Genomic DNA, 20100 nt, shown 5'->3' on the forward strand with positions numbered 1-20100 from the left:
GTCCTGGCGCAGCTCCCGCCTGTGGGGCCTGCATCCCCCTGCAGAGCAGCGCCACCGAGGACGAGCCCAGCCCTATGGGTCTGCAGCATTCCCACCTGAGGACCAGGCTGAGGCTGGTTGAGCTCATTTCACCTCTGGCCTGGGGCAGAGCATGAGCCCAAAGCTGCCCCTTTAACAGCCCGCCCGCGGGACGCGCAGAGCATGAATCGGAGCATGATGAAGTGCAGCTCAGAGGGAGCCTCCCTACTGCAGAAAGACGATCTCGCTGGGCTTCGTGCTCCCCGGCAAACGTCCTGGCAGAACCGCCCGACCCTCCCCAGGCAGCGGCAGCCACTGCTCCAGGGCACTGTGGGACCTTTCGCGGGCGAGTGACCGCATCTGGAAACCATCAGGCCATAGCACCCTGGGGGCAGAAGGGTTGGAGCCCCTGGTCCCGCTCTTTGTTGGAGCCACTGGAGCCTCCAGCCAGGCGGCAGCAGCCTCTGCCAGGGAGACACCCAATGATCTCAGCACGGCCCTGGGCCTGGGATGGCCGCCCCCCTCCTGGGGCATCCAGAGGGAACGGGCAGGGACAGGACAGGCAGGGATGAGACAGTGGCTGCCAGCCAAGACTTGGGGCTCCCGCCCCCCCCCCCCCCAGCCTGGCATCCCCGGTGCTCCCTGCCAGCCCCCACCCAGGGGTGCCAAGGAAGGGGCTTGGCCCATGCAGGGTAAGGACCCCAGCAGCACCTGGGACCCTTCTCCCAAAGTTCCCTGCCCTGGGGCAGATGCAGGCATCTGGAGCCCCGGGCCCAGCCTCCCCCAGTGCCACGGGACCCGCTCCATCCCCAGGGATGCCCAGACTCCCCTACCTGCTCTGCCCTGTCCCCCTCATCCTTGGCCCACTCGTCCTGCTCATTAGTTCCCAGGGCTGGGAGGGAAGGGGGCTGTTGCCAGCCCCTCGCAGGCACAGAGGCAGGCAGGGGCTGGGCAGCTGCCTGCTGGGGTTTGAGCCCCTTTCCGGGCTCTGGTGAGCGTCAAGGCGGCTGCAAGGGGCACAAGGCAGCTGAGCCCCATGGCCACAGCCACAGCCATCCTGGGGGGCAGCCCTCCTAGCCTGGGGGGCCCGGCCCCGGTGCAGTTGGTGAAGTATTCGGCGTGGACCTGCAGGAAGAAGGCGTCGAGGACGGCGCTGGGCCAGGGGCAGGAGAGCAGCTGGGCTAGCAGCTGGGTGCAGCTGGAGAGCTCGCTGTAGGTGCTGTGGAGGGGATGGCATGAGGCCGGCCTGCTGGGACAGGGACACGTGCACCACGGTGGCCCCACAAAGGCCCCGCTCCGAGCATGCATTTGGCACCGCTGGGGCTGATGCCAGCCCACCTGCTGATCTGGTCCCAGCAGCAGCGGCTGCCCTCGGGGGTGGCCATGAGGGCAGCGTGGAAGGGGGCCCAGCAGTAGAGGGAGATCCAGTCCTGGTAGGTGTCCTGGCAGCGGCCCGGCCCCCCCAGCACCTCCAGTGGTCCTGCAGAGCACCGGCCAGACCCTGGGATGCCACCCCACCCCTAGCTCTCCCCCCCGAGCCTGGTTTCAGGGGGGCTGTTTGGGGTCACCCCTGGGGAACACTCCCAGCTCTCCCCAGCGTGGGCCAGGCACCCCGTTTGCCATGTGGGAGTTCAACACATGACCTTGGGGGTCTCCATGCTGGGGCTGCCTGTGGCCGCAGGGGCCCCATGGGCTCAGCCAAGCCGGGACCCGAGCTCTTGTAAGCCCCAGCACAGACCACACAGGGCCCACTGAGGTCTCTGGGTGGATGGGGAGGACAGCCAGGATGGCAGCTCTACTCACCATCCTCATCCAGGTACAGGTAGTGACCTGGAAGGACAGACGGTGCTATTGGTGCTGGCAGGACCTGCGGGCCCACGTAAGGGCAGGGCCCCGTCCCCCAGGGGTGTGGATACCGTCTCCACCAGCAGCAGAGCCCACGGCCATGGCGAAGCTGCTGCAGCCGGGGCCAGAGCCACACTTGGACAATGGCACCAGGGTCTTACCTTCGTCCTCGAGGTCCCCATACTCAGCGTCCCCACGCCCTGCAGCAAGGACACATGGGGTATCAGGGCTCCACAGCCACGGACAGCCTCAGTGCCCAGCTGGCTGTGGGGCACAAGCCAGGGTGGTCACAGCACACTGGAGATCCCTCCTCCTCCCTGGCCAAGCTGAGCACAGCAGAGGTGACCGGGCCGAGGGGAGGGAAGGGGAGCAGGAGGGTCCTGGCTCTGTCTCGGCCTTTGCAACCGGGGCAGGGCAGCTTCTGAGCAAACACTGACCCCGTGGGCAGGGAAGTGCGTGGCAAACCCTGCCCAGAGCATCCTCCGAGAGGAGACCGGGAGGGGCCAGGGGAGCTGCCACCCAGCATAGACACGTTGGGACGGAGGGGAGAAACAGGCCAGGGACCCTATGGGGACTCGTTGCCTGGCCAAACCCTGTGCCTGACCCCCGAGTGCCTCCATGCAGCCCCCTCCGGCTGCCACCCCCGTTCCGCACCGCGCAGCAGCAGCCTCGGCAGCTGCAGGCCCAGGCTGCCCTTACCCCGCTGGAGCAGAGGAAGGAGCAGGCAGCAGAGCAGCCGCACCCCGGGGCGCATCTTCCCACCGCCGTGCCCGCTGTGGCCGGGCTGGGGCTGTGACCGGGCATTTATCCCGGTCCCCGGCCTGGCCCAGCGCTGCCCACCTGCTCCTGAGCCAATGCCCGGGAAGGTCGGGGGGACGCCGGGCTCCCGCCCCGCCTGACTCAGCGAAGCTCCAGAGGCATCAGATGCGGGGCTGCGGGTATGGACCGGCCCTGCTTGTCTTCCGCGGTCACCCTGGCGGGGCCGCCCGCCCCCCGCTCCCCCCACGCCGGGAAGAGGCGCCCCGGAGCCCGGACGGCCCGGGGGCGCGGAGCCGCCGCTCCGGGGCAGCCCCCGGCCCCCGTCCGGCGGGGCCGGGGCAGCCGGCGCCCCGCACCGCGGCGTGCGGTGGGGAAGGACGGGGCCCCCGCCGGGGCAGGACCCAGCACCGCCCGCTCCCCGCCGCCGGGGCCCCCGGAGCAGGAAGGCCGCCGCCAACAGCCGCTTCCTGCCCGGCGCCGCCGCAGGAAGCCCGGGGCCCGCCCGGCCGCGGGGACCGGCCCCGCCATCGTCCCGCGGCGAGGCGGCACCCGCGTCCCCCGGGGCGCCGGGCCCGTCCCCGCCCGCTCTGCGGCCCCGGCGGCGGGGCCCAGAAGGGCCGCGACCGCCGGAGCCGGGGCCGCCGGGGCGCCCCGTCGGGGAGCGCGGCACCGCCGGCCCAGGCTGCCCCCGGGCCCGGAGGGCGGCAAAGCCGGGGCGGGGGCGGGCGCTGCCCCGCCAAGCGCTTCCCGCGGGACCGGGCCGGGCTGCGCAGCAGGGTCGGGCCGGGGAGAGCCCGCGGGGAGAGACGGGGCCGAGCGCATCCGAGCGTGGGCGAGCACCGGGGCGGGCTGGGCATCGGGCTCGAAGCCGCCGGGCGAGGCCCGTTCCCCGCGGCCGGTGTGCTCTGGGCTGAAACGGGCCCGCCCCGCGGGGCTCCGCCCGGGTCCTGCCGGTGCGGCTCCGGGCCCGGAGCGCCCCGACGCCCGCGCTCCCCGCCCCGCCGGGGGAGCCCCGTACGCCCCCGCCCCGCCCGGCACCGGCAGCGGCGGGAGCGGGGCGGGGCCGCGGGGCGGGGCCGCGGGGCCTGAGGCGGTGCGGAGGCGGGGCCGCGGCGTGGGGGCGGGGCTGTTCTGGGGCGGGGCCGGGCGCGGCGCAGGCGCGGCTGCGCAGGGGCGCGCGGCCTGCCCCCGGCGCGATGGCCGAGGAGTGAGTGCGGGGCGGGGCCCGCGGTGCGGAGCGGGGCCGGGGGGGGGGGGACGACGACACACACACGGACCGCCGGGGGCTCCCCCGGGGGGCAGCGGGGTTCCCGTGGTACCGGCTGGGGCCCGCGGCCGCCTGGGGCAGTGGCCGCGCCGGGCGGCGGGGCCGGGACCCGCTCCCCCGCTCCAGCTGCGCCGGCCGGCCTTGGCCCGCTCCGGTGCGTGTCACCGGCGCAGCCGGGCTGCGGGCCCGTGCTCGGCGCTGCCGCCGCCTCCGCCGCCGCCGTGCGGCCCCGCGGGGAGCCGCTCGGGCCCGGCCGGGGCGGCGGTTCGGAGCCCCCAGCGCCGTCGCGGTCCGAGGCCGGGGCGCCCCGGGGCCGGGCGGGCTGGAGCGGCCCTTGGCGCGGGGGCCGGGCCAGGCCGGGGCTGCACCGCGGCCCGCTCCCGGCCCGGCCGGGGCGGGGGCCCGGGAGCCGCCGCTGCTCCCTCCCCCGGCCCCAGGGCTCTCCAGCGGCGGGGAACCCAGCGGACACCCCCCCCGCCCCGGGGTTTCTCGGGGCTGCAGCGGGGCGCCGGGGCCGCCGTCCGTTGCGCTGCCCGCGGAGGGGTCGCGGGGGCTCCGGGGGGGGCAGGAGAGGCCGGACCCCGGCCAGGCTTGGTTCTCCACTGCAGCCGACGTCCAGGAGCTCCCTGGGCTCTTCAGTGCGCTTTGTGCCGTGGTTGTTCCCTAGCTAGGGCTGGTGCGGATTTACGCCGTTAATTTTTCCTCATTAGTGTCTGTGATGCATTTAAAATCCACAGGGATTTTTTTATCTTAATAGCACTTGTTTACAGGATTAAGCTCTCCATCATTTGGTAATTTATTCCTTCTGTACTTTTATAGAAAAATGGAAATCGCCACTCCTCCAACATCAAAGTGTATTATATACTGGAAAAGAAAAGTCAAGTCTGAATATATGCGTCTCCGGCAGCTCAAGAGGTTTCAGGCGAACATGGGAGCTAAGGTAAAGACATATCGGTGGTAGCTCTAGCTGAAAGGGTATCTCCTAAATGCTTCGCTTTAGCTTATAGTATTTGGGCAGCTATCAGATGGGTGCTTCATCCTGTGGATTGATAAGCTATGTGTTAGTTGCAAGCTGGATAAGTTGGAAGAGAGATTACTTCTCCTCATGCTCCATTATTAGCCTTGAGCCATGCAGTCAGTGTCTGTTGTATGTAGAAGTCTGTTGCCTGAGTACTTGCATAACTGCAGCAAGAGGATTCACTTCTACTTGTTCTTTAAAGTATCTCCCTGCTTGAACCCTCTCTGTGCTGGTGGGTTTCAGATGGCTTACTCTGATACTCCTCTCCTTGGCAGGCAGGATTTTAGAAGAGGTCAGCTGGGATCAGGAGTTATCAAAAGCTACTGGCTGTTGGGTAGATTTTCAACACGGTTTTGTACCAATACTGAGTTTAATTAGAATTCCATCTAATGAGCATCATCAATTTGAAATGCTCTGCCTTGCATACATTTTGATGCTTGAAACAAAATCTCAAGAGGGGCTTTAGTGTTCTCCACATGATTTCTTAAATGTTGAGTGCTGCTTTCTCGCATTTCAGGCTCTGTTTGTGGCCAACTTTGCGAAGGTTCATGAAAAGACTCAGATTCTGAATGAGGACTGGAAGAAGCTTCGAGTCCAGCCGGTGCAATTGATGAAGCCAGTCAGTGGGCATCCATTTCTAAAACAGGTGTGGAGAGGAAAAGGGGCACAGCAGCAGCAAGTGTGAACTAGAACCGGGGCTTTGCAGGGAGCTGTGAGGATACAGGACTAGTTTTTGTGTGTGCTATCCTATGTTAGTGTCAGGCCATGCCTCGCACTCTTTTGGGATGCAGAAATGGGCAGAAAAACCCTCCAAAGGCTTTTCCTGTGAAGGAGTCCCAAAGAGTGAACCAGGGGCTTCATTGTGTTTGTCCTGAAGTGCGATTTCCCTCTGGCTGTGAGTGCCTCCCGGGGGCGGTTTCCTCACTGCCCTTCTCTTTACTTGTATTCCAGTGTACTGTTGAGAGCATTTTCCCGGGATTTCCAAGCCAGACGCTGTACATGAGGACCCTGAACACAGTGGCACTGGTGCCCATTATGTACTCCTGGTCCCCTCTTCAGCAGAATTTCATGGTAAGTAGGAAGGCTGTGGAGCGTGAGGTCTTGGTGCAGTTAGTGTGTAAGCGTTACGTGGTTGTGGAGTGATTATGCCTTCTTCAACCCACTTGTTTCAAGCAGTGTCTGCTCAAGAGATGACGGAAGGTATTGTTTTAGTTGCTTGTTTTGTTGAATCCCATAGAACAGCCTTGTATCCGCACAGTCTTGCCCAGCTAGTCTCTCCTTTATACCTGACTCCTTGATAGGGTCACCATTATTTCACAGGATTCAAGGACTAAATACGTTTTTGGGGGTTTTTCTTAAGATTTTTCTTCCCATTTAAATGAAGAATTTTATTTCTTAGGCAGGTCCTTTCCTTTGTGACTGGATTACCCTGCTGGTCTCATTGTAAGGATGCTACTGAGGATCAGTTCCTCTGTCATAGCAGTGAGGGGAGTGATTTAAATGCAGATTTTGGTGTGGTGTAGTTAAGATTATTTGTTAAACAAACAGGTGGTCTGTGGCTAGCCTGGCTCGTTGCCTGGTGTGGGGTGTGGATGTGTTCCTGCAGCCTGCAGGGCTCTCTGAAGCCTCCGGTAGCAGACTGGGGGAGTAGTGTGACACCAGTGGCTGTAATGCAAAGAGTTGATCGGTGGTGCCATGGCAATGAAGGTCCAATGTCCTTGCTCCTGTGGTTAACGTGATAATGCTCCTCAGCTTTGTGTTCCTCTGGGGAGTGAGTTACCGGTTTGCCTTTCACTGTTCCAGTTCTACTGTGCCTTGAACACAATGTCACTGACATTTTTTGGCTGTTTATTATTCTTGGCAATATGTGTGTTTCTGAGTTTCTGTAAGCCTTGGAGGCACTGCTCTTCTTTTTCAGAGCAAACTGCCCTTTCAGGGGTCGGTCAGAGTTATGCTGCTGGCATGGGATAATGAAATATCAGTGATGAGACATCTGAAACTGCAGCCAGGGAGGCTGAACCTTTGCTTTGCACTGTGCTGTCTGCAGGTCTGAATGGACAGGAGCAACCTCAGACACACAGTCTGGCTGGGGATCGGCAAGGACTGGTTTGCTGAGTTGTATCTGATCTCTTTTCAGGTGGAGGATGAAACTGTTCTGTGCAATATCCCTTACATGGGAGATGAGGTGAAGGAAGAAGATGAAACTTTCATTGAAGAACTTATTAATAACTATGACGGGAAAGTTCATGGAGAGGAAGGTAACCTGGCAGCAGTCAGCCCTGTCCATTCAGTGTCTTGCAAATAACATATCAAAGTAGTTTAGAAGTCAAAAGGTGGCAGCAGTAACCAGCTTTTCTGTGGGAGCTCTTAGAGCAGAAAAACAGGATCATGCCTGCTGTTCTGGTTTGCAAGGACACAGTCCTGCCTTTTGATATCCCACTCCATTCTAGGCCTGGGGTGCTCTGGAGCCGATGCTCTTGTTCACAGGGGTTCACAGGCGTGCTCTGGGATGCTGAAAAACATGCTAGAGGTTAGGAGGCGCTCTGCAACCTTGTTTTGCTTGTGACCTTAGCCAAGACTTTAATCAGTCTTTTCAGAATTGAAAAGCTGGTGTGTTTCCCTACAGTGCTGCCTACCCCGTCATAAAACTCTGCCTGGAGGGAGGAAGACAGTGGAAAACTCACTGATATGGCCTGTCCTCAGGTTGCTAAAAATGATACACCACTCTTAGGACTCTCTAGCAGTAAAATCCCACCTATCCCTACAAAATGGAGAGAAAGGTTCTGGTTGCTAACAATGTCATCTGGCTGGCTTGTGATTTACCACCATGAGGCATGTGAAAGGTGATGGCACTATGGCAAACTGGCTGACATCTCTGTGTTTCAGAAATGATTTCAGGGTCAGTCCTCATCAGTGATGCTGTGTTCTTGGAGCTAGTGAATGCCCTGAATCAGTACTCAGATGAGGAAGAGGAAGGACACAATGATTCTGAAGTTAAACAGGAGGATGGGAAAGAGGAGCTGCCTGTCACAAGGAAAAGAAAGCGAATTGCAGCGGAAGGTGGGTTTGGGCCACAGAAATTGGGGTTATGTTGGTCACATTTCCATCCTGCCCTGCCTGACTAGCTGGCCACTGCTCTCCTGCCATCACTCTTGGTTATTAATGTGTCATTAAGGGTAGTGACCAGCTTGGCAAGTTCTGGTACAGTAGTTGAAAGCAGAAGGGAAATCGGTTGTTCTCACTGTCCCGTGTGGACAGGATAAGAAGCCACCAGCTTAAAGTGTGGTGAGGAACAATTTAGATGAGTCATCTGGAAAACTATTTCATGGTAAGATTAGCAAAGTAGTGGGGTATTATCTGAGGAGACTGCAGGATCTCTGCTCTTGGAGGTTTTAAAGTGCCAGTCTGGCAAGCGCATGTCAGTACATTTGTAGGTAGATCTGATTCTGCTGTAGACCAGGGAGGTGGACCTTTTCAAATCCCTTCCAGATCCCTTTTCCATATGTTTGTGTTCCTCTTCCCCCCCTTCCTGTGCCACTTGGAGCTCTTGTTGCATAGAGGAAGCTCTGGTTTTTGGGATGTTCATGCGTCCTGCATGACCTCAGGAGTACTGACTGGTAGTTTCATCTTTGTCTTTGGTTTATAGTGATATGGATAGCACAAATACCAGGACCTTTCATAGATGTAGAATAGCATTGTCTGCAAATCCTGTCTTGGTAAAAATAAATAGTAATAGTCCTTAAGAAATTGTTAGTACTTCCATCAGTACATTATGCTACTCTGAAAGTGGCAGAGTGTACTGCATCTGGAAATGCTTTAGCCTAGTTGCAGGACAAAAGATTTATCTGTTGTATATTGGATTACATTTCTGTCTCTTAAAATACAATTCCGAACACCTACTGGAATCGCTCCCTGTGGAAGAAAGACAGACGTGTTCACATCCAGCTTAACTGAGGAATTGTCTCTCTTCTTTTTCTCAGGTAACAAGAAGGGTTCAAAGAAGCGGTTTCCAAATGACATGATATTCACTGCTATTTCTTCTATGTTTCCTGAATATGGCTTCCCAGATGATATGAAAGAGAGGTAGAAGATCTCTACTTAAGTTGTCTGTTACCTTTCTTAGCAACAATTGAAATCTGTATTTCAGAAAACAGCACTGTGCTCTGACCAGAAAGTAGAGCTCAGCTGGCTGCAGGCACCGTGAGCAGAGTGGTTTTTGAATGTTAGAAACTTTAGTTTAGCCTCAAGGTATCTGGGCCAGTAGGACGCTGGCCCAGATAGTAATGTAGTCGTGTAAAATGTCCCAAATTAGGAAAGCTTGCACATCTGTGGGTGTTTCTGTTTGTCGAATAGGTACAGGGAGCTCACGGAAGTGTCGGACCCAAACGTGCTGCCGCCGCAGTGCACTCCCAACATAGATGGGCCATGCGCGAAGTCTGTCCAGCGGGAGCAGTCCCTGCACTCCTTCCACACCCTCTTCTGCCGCCGCTGCTTCAAATACGACTGTTTTCTGCATCGTAAGTGCAGTCTCGGCCGGACGCTTCCCTAGAGCCCTTTTCTCCTCATTTTTCCTCAGTGCTTCATACCTCTGTCCACCTTGCTTAGTGTCTGTGCTGCAGTCTTTAGAGGGTGGTGCTTCCACGGAGTTTGCAGTGGAGCCTTAGGAACTGACAGGTGCCCAGAAGCCTTTTATAAAGATGGCTCCACTCATTTCCTCAAACGGATGGTAAACCGACCTGCGTGGCCGTCCCCTCTTTCTCACCATTGTTCAGCACGCTGCGTTCGAGCCTCCTGGCAGTTTGTGCCAGAAATACTGCCGTGACTAGACTTTACTCTTGCTTTGCAGAAGCTCATCAGGGAAAGGCATGAATGTTTCACTTCCAAAGTCTGGACATGCCCCTGTGTTTTGTTGCCTCACTGGAACTTACAGCTTCTTCTTAGTCATGTTCCTGCGGTTTGTCCTGCCAAAGCCTTTTGGATACTGATTAGCTGTTGGACCTGCTGTTTCCCAGGTCTAAGGGCTTCTTTGGAAAGTCACAAGACTCTTTCCAGTGAATTATTTATTAAAAGATATAATATTAAGATCATGTGGTCTTTTTGTTTCAGTCTGAAAACAGATCTTTTTCCTATGGCCTCTCCTTCCCAAGTGTTCCCCCACTGCTGCTGAGTCCCTGTCATGGGTTGGAGCAGGGCTGGCCAGGAGGTCCTGCTGCCTCGTTCCCTGCTGCTGGGAGAGCTGCTCGGGCACTCTTGCTGACTGTGTCAGGCTCCCACTTACTTTCGTTGAGCTCGTGCTGCCCCTGTCCCTTGCAATGTGGGGGGAGACTCTGGGATGATGCTAATAGTAAAGATAACTGTTATTTTTTCAGCTTTTCATGCTACTCCTAATGTGTACAAACGAAAGAATAGAGAGACCAAGATCGAGCCAGATCCTTGCGGAGCAGACTGTTTCCTCTGGCTGGTATGTTTCTGTGTTGCTGCTTTTGAAACCACGAGAGAAGTGGCCTGGGCAGCCTTGCTCTGCAGAACTCTGTGGGTCCTTTTCACAACTTTGATGATTTTTCAGAATTAGTTCTAATCCTCATAGGATTCAGGGGAGTGTGAATCCAAATGCAGACCTTGCCAGATGCATATTTTAGTGAATCTCCAACAAAGACTGATTTCATAGCTAGCAGATGGGAAAATGTGGTGACAAATTATTTCTCTGGACTCTGTGCAGCACTTGAAAAATGAAGCCCAGGTTAAAAATGCTAGGGAAGGAGTCTAGCATATGTGGGGAAGGCTTGAACTATTTTAGAAATGATCTTTCAGAAACGCAGCCTAGCTGTGTTACTGGGCATGAGAGCTGCAGATCAGAAGAGCTGGCTGCAGGGAGGTGGGTGCGCTTGGTGGTGTCAGAGCTGGTCAGCTGGCTGAGATACAGGATGTCCCAGGGAGCTGCAGGGCCGGAGCAGAGGGAAAGGCCAGGATAACTTCATTGCCAGGGCAAGAGGCTGGGGAGCGGACTGGAGGGCCAGGGCTGGGGAGCCTCTTCCGAGCGGGCAGCGACGCTGAAGGAAACAAAGCGGGAACGTGCGGTGAGGCAGGCAGCAGGGCCTTGGCAGTCGCTGAAGTGACCACGCGTGGCGGGTCTTCCACCTTCCCTTGGTGGTAGCAGGGCAGGGCTTGTGCCAGGGCCTGCGGTAAAGCCTTTTTATGTTCCCTGGTCATCTGCCATCCGCCTTGTCTTCTGCTCTGGTTGCAGGAAGGAGCCAAGGAGTTTGCTGCGCTGCACAACCCCAGGTCCAAGTGCTCAGGCCGGCGCCGCCGGAGGCACCATGTGGTGGGTGCTTCCTGCTCAAACACCCCAGCTTCTGCCGTCGCTGAGACGAGGGAGGGCGACAGTGACCGAGACACGGGCAACGAGTGGGCCTCTAGCTCCTCGGGTACGATGCCAGCCCAGAGACACCCTGCTCCCCTCCGGCAGTACGAGCAGTAAGGCCAGGCGGCACCTTACAGCTGGGGCTCTCCCTGGCTTGCCTCTGTGTCCCACACAGCAGTGTGGATTTCAGAGTTGGCAAACAGAGTTGGTGTTTCCAGCTGGGCTTAAACAAACATGAGGGACACCAGGCCCTGCCCCTGCTGCTGTGGGATTCGCTGTCCTCTTCCAGGAAGGAGGAATCTTGCCAGGCAAAGTGAGAGCTTTGCTGGGACCTGCAAAGCCAAGAGCCCTTGGCTCTGAGCACTTTGCCTGGCAGTGCACGAGTAAAGTGCCGAGGCAGCACTGGTCTGCGCGCTTGTCCCTGCTGCAGCACAGAGCAGTGGCCAGGGAGCTGTCGAGGCGGGGGGCTTGCTCACCCCTGGCAGGTCCATGGACGCTTCTTCGGTGCTGCAGATGAGCACCAAGCTGCTCCTGTCACGCCAGGGGAAGTGGTGGCTGGGGCAGAACGAGCTCCCGGGGGGCAGAGGGCTCCCATACATCTGGGTCCCATCTAGGGTGGGAGAGGAGGGAGCGACTTTCTTGTCTTCAGGCCTCTCTGGTGGTGCTGCTCTGGTCAGGGGGCTCCATCCTGGGCCAGCCCTGGAAGGGGAAGGTGGCACGGTGGCTCTCGTGCTGCCTTGCTGTGAGGGGGCCAGTGCCACTGTTGCGACCGGTGCTGGTGCTGGGCTGCCTGATTAGAGGCAGGAGCGTGGTGCAGGGCTGCCGGGAGGTATAGAGGTGTCCTGGTTTCAGGTGCTGGGGTGAGGCAAGGTGTCAGGCACTGCTAGAGGACCGCTGGCCTCGGGAGCTGTGACAGCGAGGGTGCGTTCTCCCATGCTGTGTTTGGCCTAACGTCTGCCTTTTCTGCCAGAGGCGAACTCCCGCTGCCAGACCCCCACCAAGCAGAAGCTGAGCCCGGCTTCCTCCCAGCTGTTTGCGGTGGAGACACCGCAGGAGCCCGTTGAGTGGACGGGAGCTGAGGAGTCGCTCTTCCGCGTCTTCCATGGGACCTACTTCAATAACTTCTGCTCAATTGCCAGGCTGCTGGGAACAAAGACGTGCAAGCAGGTGGGTGCCTGGAGAGGGCAGGGACTGCAGTGCCTGGCCCAGCAGCAGGAGAGAGCTTGGCTGTTGTTTTTTCTTCTCTGCCACAAACCACCTTGAGGAATGTGTTGCATCAACACTTTGTGGAGTTCGGTGGTGTTATTTTGCAGTAGTGCTGCTGGTTGTAGAATGAGCCTGGCACATGCCCGGTGCTGTTAGCTTCTTCCAGTGTCCCTTGTCTGAGGCTGGGCACCTTGGCAAGGCAGGTGCTCTTGTTTCCCAAGCAAGAGAAGCAATAGCACCTGTGGTCAGTGAAACTGGGGGCAGAATTGTCCACTTACTGGCCCCGGGACTGGGACCCCCACTGTGTGTGCTTGCTTGCACTCTCTCTGTTTATGCTTTAGATAAAACCAGCTTGAGTACACTGAACTTTATTCTTTTTTTGCTTCTGTTCTTTGGTAGGTCTTTCAGTTTGCAGTGAAAGAATCACTTATAACAAAACTGCCAACAAATGAATTAATGAATCCATCCCAGAAGAAGAAAAGGAAGCACAGGCAAGTGTTGGACAAGCTTGTTTTGTTCTTAAAATGCAACCAGATCCACTGCTTTCTGTGCCAGCACATTCCTGGTAATCCCCATCTGGCTCCCATCTGTGCGCACATCCCACTGTCGCACAGGGCTGCTGGCTGGGTGCTGGCCCCTGGCCTGTCTCCCGGGTGCTGCTGCCCTGGCTGGGGGGCTCTGCAGCCCTGGGCTCAGCCCCGGAGGAGAGGGCAGCACAGCGCCCAGCTGTAGTGCCGCACTGCTGCAGGAGGGATAGTACTGCTGTCCTAACAGCACCCTTAGCCTCAGCTCCCTGACTTAGAACCTACTTTTTGTGTGCTGATCCCACTGTGTCCAGTATTACTCTGGCTCTACTATTTGCCTCAAATAACTTCTGCTGTAGCTGCATCATTCTCATCTTTCTCCGCTTTATGGCTGTCTGGTGGTTATTAATGCATGAAGCTGCCAGACAGCCTCGCTGGAATCGCCTGTCTCCCGCTGCCGCGCTTGACCGGCGGTGCCGAGCAGTCGTGGCTGGCTCTTCCTGACGGAGGCTCGCGCGTCCCCTCAGACCCTCTCTGCTTCTCTTCCAGGCTGTGGGCTGCTCACTGCAGGAAGATTCAGCTGAAGAAAGGTAGCGTTTGCTGTGGCTGCGTCACGTGAGGTTTGCGTGGCCACTGCCCAGTGGGATCGAGTTCTCTGTCTCTGACTCACGCAACGGGACGGCTGCGTCCTGCTCTCCAGCCCGGCAGCTGCAGCAGAGCAGAGCGGGAGCCGTTTCCCCCAGCCAGGCTCCTTGGGGTGCCTCGGGCCAGCCCCACTGCAGCTGTGCCATGGGAATCGCCGCTGTGCCAATGCTCTCTCTGAGGCTGTATGTGCAGTGCGGTCTTGCCCCAGCCAGAGGGGAGGCTGAGGTTTGGTGCGCAGCCCTGCTGTAAAACGGGCTGTTTGGGGCAGAGCAGACATGTGCCATGTGCAGGTAATCACAGCCATGTGTCTGCAGGAGCTGTGCACTGGGTGCTGCTGGGCTCCCAGCCCTCTGCAGGCAAATGAGAAGCTTGCACCTTCCTTGCTCCAGAGCCCTGTGCGTGTTGCTTTTAAACATTTCTACAATGTGCAGCTTCTAATCCGGGCATTTCTCCTCTTGTTCTAGATAATTCGCCTACCCAGGTGTACAACTACCAGCCCTGTGACCACCCCGAGCATCCCTGTGACAGCTCCTGCCCTTGCATCATGACTCAGAATTTCTGTGAGAAGTTCTGCCAGTGCAACCCTGACTGTAAGGAGAAACCTGGGATTATCGGGCAGGGAAGCAGCCAGCTCTCCTGACACAGACCAGAGGGAGGGTGCAGAGTTGGGACTTGCTGGAGGCCTGCTTTGTGCCTGCTTTATTCCTGCATTCACTACTCTGTCCATCTGCAGCAGTTTGATTAGCAGTCTGCTAAAGTCCAAGGGGAAACGGTTCCATGCTGCCCAGTGACTCTCAGCAGCTGAGATATGTGCTCTTGTTAGAGAACACTTGTCCACATATCTGTATCCAGCATCAACAACCCCTGGCTGATGCTGCTGGTTCCCTGAGAGCAGGATGCGTGGCCAGCAGTTAGGGTGGGAGTTGGGTCACTGCTCTGCTGTGGTTATTTTTCCTCTCTGGGCTTCCATTCCCAGCTCTGCAATGGAGATAACTGCACTTGCCCACACCAGTGGGGCTTCTGAGGATGGATTTGTTAAGGTTTATGACACAGCTTGGGGCTGGAAGGACTACAGGGTGAAAGGGAGCCAACTCAGGCTCAGTACTGATCTGTTATGTTTATGTTATCCAAGTAGTTTATTTGCAAACTGCACATAATTAGTCCCAAGAGGCAGAGCAGTGTCTCCAGCCATGCAGATGGGAAGGACCCTGTGCATGGTCTGTGCTTTGTTAGGTGTGAGCAGTGATCAAAGCTCCTGTGCGCACAGAGTGTTTCTGTGATTTACTTCCAGCTCCTGGGTGCCCAGGCTGCCTTGCGTTCACCTTGTCTCATTGTGTTTTTAGTGAGCGCTGTTCTGGTGACTTTGGGGGGCAGGAAGGCGGGCTGGGGGCTCCTGTCTCTGCTGCCCAGAGCGGAGTGAATGTGGAGCTCTTTATTAGCACAAAGGCACCTTCCTTATGTTCTTATGTTAGCAGGGTGGTGGGCAGGCAGCGTAGCCTATTGTCACAGACAGGCTTAGTTCTGTACCTGCCCAGGGCCTGCCAGGGAGGACATCTGGTGGGGCAGGGACACTGCATGGCCCCTCTATTCTCTGAAAAACCTCATGGTGCAAAACCGTGGGCTGTGTTGCTGCAGGTCAGAACCGCTTCCCGGGCTGCCGCTGTAAAACCCAGTGCAACACCAAGCAGTGCCCGTGCTACCTGGCTGTGCGGGAATGCGATCCGGACCTCTGCCTGACCTGTGGGGCTTCAGAGCACTGGGACTGCAAGGTGGTCTCCTGCAAGAACTGCAGCATCCAGCGAGGTCTCAAAAAGGTACTGACAGCAGCATGGCTCTGGACTACTGGCAGGGGGCTGCCTCGGGGTAGAACTGATAACCAGAGCTCCTGCTGTGTGGGAGAGAGTGTGCGAGCCACCCGCAGCTCCCTGAGTGAGGAGGTCTGGGAGAGAGGCTGCTCTGCCCCAGGCTTCTGTAGCACTTAATCTGGAATATGGATTATGGATGTGAAAATTAGGAGATGGGAGTTACATCAGGAAGGGTGAGAGCAAGGGCATGTAAGAAGTGACTGCAGAGAGAGGTTTAGTCTTGAATTCTGCTGGTCAGGGCAAGGAATTGCATGTAAAAAAGACAAAAATTCAGAGAAAGATGCAGATTAGTGGGTGTCAAGTAATGTGCAGCTCCAGCCTAATGGTGCTATGATATGTAAGTCTGTAGGGAGCCGTGTGTCACCTTAAACCAGGGGATGCTGACCCTGTGATGTTGGGACTTCAAGTGTGGCAACCAGCACAACACGGCTGTTCCTGGGCACTGCCCTAACCCCGGCATGTGCAACAGTTCTGGGAGGTGGAGAGCTCTTCACTGTTGCTTTCTGGTCTGCCTGATGCATGGGGCCTGACCTGTGTGCTGGGAGGTGGTGGGCCTGCTGACCATAACCGTTTCCTTTTCACCTTGGCCTCAGCATTTGTTACTGGCACCGTCAGATGTCGCTGGCTGGGGGACTTTCATCAAGGAATCTGTGCAGAAGAATGAGTTCATCTCAGAGTACTGTGGTGAGGTCAGTGCTTCTGCCCATGCTGGGGCTGCTGTGGTGTGTGCTCGGGAGGCTGCATTTAGTGGAAGTGCTTCCTTCGGCTGCTGGTCCGGTGGCGACAGCATGCCTTCCCCAGCTTGACCATGGCTGCGGGCTCACTCTGACCAGGTTTAGAGATTGAATCTTGTACTATTTTGGGACCCATTTCAGTACCTCTGGGCCCTCTGCTGTGGAGGAACGTGTCGTGTATGTGCTGCTCCCTGAGAGCCCAGCTTTTGCCTCTGTTCCCTCCCTGGGAGCCCTGGCAGGCTCATGCCCATTGGGGTGGGAGGGCAGGAGGGTGTTTCCAGGAGGTGGGCGAGCGCTCACAGCGATCCTCGCTGTGCCCTCAGGCGCCGAGTCTCTCAAGGCATTCTCCTTCTCCAGCTTATTTCACAGGATGAGGCTGACCGGCGAGGGAAGGTCTATGACAAGTATATGTCCAGCTTCCTCTTCAACCTCAACAATGGTAACTTGCCTGGGGCTTCAAGGGGTGGAGGAGACTTGGGCTTCCTGGCACGGGGCTGGTGGCTGGGCGGGCAGTCTCAGCCTGTCTGTCATCTGAGCGGCAGGCCTCTCTTTACGCTACAGTTTTCTTTTTCATTTTTTTTAATAGATTTTGTTGTTGATGCCACCCGCAAAGGAAATAAAATCCGCTTTGCCAATCACTCAGTGAACCCCAATTGCTATGCCAAAGGTGAGATATCCCTGCCCAGTCAAACCTTGGTGGGGGATGGCTCTCTGGGGTCCTGCTCAGCTCCGGGATTGCAGTGGATTCTCTGGGGTCCCAAGTCACCCTGAACCTGTGGGAGCAGCAGAACTTCAAAGACCTGGACAAAGTCTCCTCTCTGCAGCAAATCACATTCCTGCTGGTGAGGGCCCCACTCAGCTCTGTGGTGGTCCCAGCCTCACAAGGAGAGATTGCTGCTAGAGGGTGGCTAGGAGCTCCCCGGGGAGCACCCCGTTGCTGCTAGGCAGGAGCTTGGGTACCGTGGCCCCTAGGAGGTGGCCAGGCAGGGCAAAAGTGCTGTGAGACCTCCTGGCCTGAGCTGGAGCTGCAAGTCTCTGATGTTGTCTCTCTGGTTGCAGTTGTGATGGTGAATGGAGACCACAGGATAGGGATCTTTGCCAAGAGGGCCATCCAGGCAGGAGAGGAGCTCTTCTTTGATTACAGGTACCTTGGGGAGCGGCTGGCTGGGAACTGGGGTGCAGGGTTGTTCCCGCTTTCAGTGCACACGTTTGTCGGGAGCGCGGGAGGTCATTACAGCAGCTGTGACTTTCCTGTCTTGTAGGTACAGCCAAGCAGATGCCCTGAAGTATGTCGGCATAGAGAGGGAGACAGATATCATCTAGGCTCTGTGTGGGGCGGTCGCCAGCACACCTTGCTGCTGCACCTTGTAAGCAATGCCATGTTTGCTTCACGCTGACATGACTGCTGCTGTTCCCGTTGCTGTGTGTGTCACAAGTGCTACTTTCCATCCAGACGCCCAGAGAGAGACTCAGGGCAGGAGTGTGAATGGCTGCTGCTGGGGTGGCAGCTTTGCCAGCCCTGGGCTGGGGCAGGCTCTGGAGCCTTGCTCTGTGAGCAGTCTCCCGGGCTGGAGGGAGCCCGTGGACCAAGGCAGCTGGGGCTTGAAGAAAAGCTGTGGTGCAGGAGGAGGGACAGCTGCAAATTCTCAGTCTCTTTCCATTTTCTGCCGACTGCTGGAAGAACAAGAGCGAGTGAGGTACTGCCTGCACTGAGACCTGGGGCACAGCTGGGAGGCAGAGGGGCTGGTGGTCCCCTCTGGCCCTGTCCCCTGGGGTAGGCTTTTGTCTTGGGTGCTACCTCTTGCTGCCTGTTTTGTCCTGTTGACAAGGACAGCAACAGGGTTGGAAGCCATAAAGACACGGCTGCAGTGGTCCCTGGGCCCCAGGCTGCTGTTGCTGAGGCTCTGTTTCCCCTCTGCCCCAGCTGGCTGGGGGACAGAGACTGCCTGGCCGTGACTGGCATGGCACGATGCCTGGGGATGGGGAGAGCAGCACTATGCAAAAAGTCACTTTGGGTAGGGTTGCCACTGAGCTGGTTAGAGACAATGTTACGGGGGTGCTGCTGCAAGCACAAGAGGAGTCCAGAGGCAGCAGGAACCCGTGAGCCCTTCCAGCCTGTGGTGTGGCTGTGGCATGGCTGGTTGGCTCGTGCCTGTCCCCAGCTGCTCTGCTGTGTGGCCCTTCTGGGGCTGGCACGTGGATGCTTCTGCCAGGCAGTTTTGGGGCTGCAGGGGCGGGGGGGTGACTCCTGCTGACTGGCTGGGGCTGCACCCAGAGCAGGAGATGGGCCTTGGCCACCCTCTGCTCCGGGCAGGTGCTTCCTGACCATGCGTTACCAGAGCTGGTTCCTCCACACTCCTCTGTCAGGACGCTCCCTTTTGGAGCAGCACAGGCTCTGTGGGAGGTGTCGGGGACTTCAGGAGCCAGCAGAGTGGCTCCCCTTGGGGCGAGAGCCTTTCGTTGTGCAGGACTTGTTAAATGTTGCTGTGCTGAGGTTTGAATAGGGTGCAGCAGACCTGCCACTGTCTGCGGTGACCCAGGGAAGGCTCCTCAGAAACCTACCTAGGGGTTTCTGACACTCTGGTCCTGGTCCTGGCCCTGGAGATAAAGGGGAAATGTTCTCTGGCAGGGTGAGGTTTGGCCTTAGCACCCCATGCAAAAAGAAAAAGAAAAAAGCACTTTAAATTAATCCTTCTCAGCTGGCAGCTGGGCCCCAGGTACCACTCTGGTGGTGGAGGGACCATGGCTGTCATCTCTCAGCAGCACCTTTGCAGGGACGTTGCTCTGGGCCTGGGATGGGGCAGTCTGGATGAGGGGGCTTTTCCCTGAGCAGGGCCTGGGGTGACCTGAAGGATGGGGCTGTCCCCTAGGAGCCACGTACACTGCCAGCCAACTGCCCAGGCTGATGCTGGGTGCCGGAGGGTGCTCCGCCGGGTGTCCAGCACTGGGGTCCCAGGATGGCGCAAGGAGCCCAGCCGAGGCCTGACATGGCATTGAGGGGGCCGGAGCCCCTCACCCCCATAGGGTGTGAGGAGGGTGGGTAGTGTTTGCCTGGGGGCACCGCACAGAGGTGAGGAGCACTGGGGCCCTTGCCCTGCTTCTTTGAGGAAATGCGGGGCTCCTAAGGCACAGCCCCGTCCCAGCCCTGTGGTCCATGAACGCAGGGAGGTGCTGGGTCTGCCCCGGGAGCCGAGCCCTCCCTGGCACAGCCCTGCGCCATGCTTTTCCCAGCCTCCCCCCCATGGCAGGCGAGGCTGCCCGTCTGTCCTTCCTGCTGTCTGTGACTCTCTCCTGGGGCTCGGAGGGGTTTGGGTCTGTCTGGAGCAGCACTTGTACCCTGGCACCTGCCTGAGCCCCACTCCCTGTCGCCTCCGTCCGCCCAGCTCACCCTGACCCTGCTCTCAGCTCAGCGTCCTCTGCCACTTTGGCCATATCTGCACTATGCCAGGCTTGTGTCTGTGGTTTGTTGACGGTGAATAATAATGCACTTTAAAAATAATGTGGCTTGTAGCCTTTGTCATAATAAAGTGGTAGTGAACATCCTCCTGTGGCTTGCTGGCCTCTGTTACCCTAGGGAACAGCTGGCAGCAGCATGTTCTCTGCCTGTTGTGGGCTCAGTCCGGCTGCCCCCTCCATAGCAGTCAGCACCCTGGGGCCCAGTGGGGCTCGTGAGCAGCCCGGTGCCACCAGCTACCCCAACTGGTGCTGGCTCAGGGCTAGGAGGCAGTAGAGGTGCATGGTGGGGAGAGCAGGACATACTTATGTATGTACAAGCATAGCAGTGGGCTGAGCTGCATCCAGCCCCAGCTGTCTACATCCTGCTCCAGGAGTGGGAATTGCTGTTGGCTGTGCTGGTCC

General features: G+C 57.9%; 1 protein-coding gene across 2 annotated transcripts; it reads left to right on the top strand.

Moving 5' to 3' along the window:
* The first annotated feature begins 3745 nt into the window (after nt 1–3745).
* On the top strand, nt 3746–19784 carry EZH1 (enhancer of zeste 1 polycomb repressive complex 2 subunit). 2 transcript variants are annotated; one of them, XM_069786266.1, is made up of 20 exons: nt 3746–3829; nt 4709–4829; nt 5425–5553; nt 5859–5978; nt 7045–7165; nt 7794–7967; nt 8888–8990; nt 9261–9424; nt 10277–10368; nt 11152–11332; nt 12239–12435; nt 12874–12965; nt 13548–13588; nt 14108–14233; nt 15279–15457; nt 16102–16197; nt 16600–16681; nt 16829–16909; nt 17302–17386; nt 17505–19784. In XM_069786266.1, the coding sequence occupies exons 1-20, from the start codon at nt 3819–3821 to the stop codon at nt 17563–17565; spliced, it is 2256 nt and encodes a 751-aa protein (XP_069642367.1). In that variant the 5' UTR covers nt 3746–3818; the 3' UTR covers nt 17566–19784. The 2 variants fall into 2 exon arrangements, with proteins under 2 accessions (XP_069642367.1, XP_069642368.1); XM_069786267.1 differs by lacking the exon at nt 3746–3829 and adding an exon at nt 3915–4043.
* The last annotated feature ends 316 nt before the right edge of the window (nt 19785–20100 follow it).

The sequence above is a fragment of the Haliaeetus albicilla genome, chromosome 7 (genome assembly GCF_947461875.1).
Source record: "Haliaeetus albicilla chromosome 7, bHalAlb1.1, whole genome shotgun sequence".
Taxonomy (NCBI): domain Eukaryota; kingdom Metazoa; phylum Chordata; class Aves; order Accipitriformes; family Accipitridae; genus Haliaeetus; species Haliaeetus albicilla.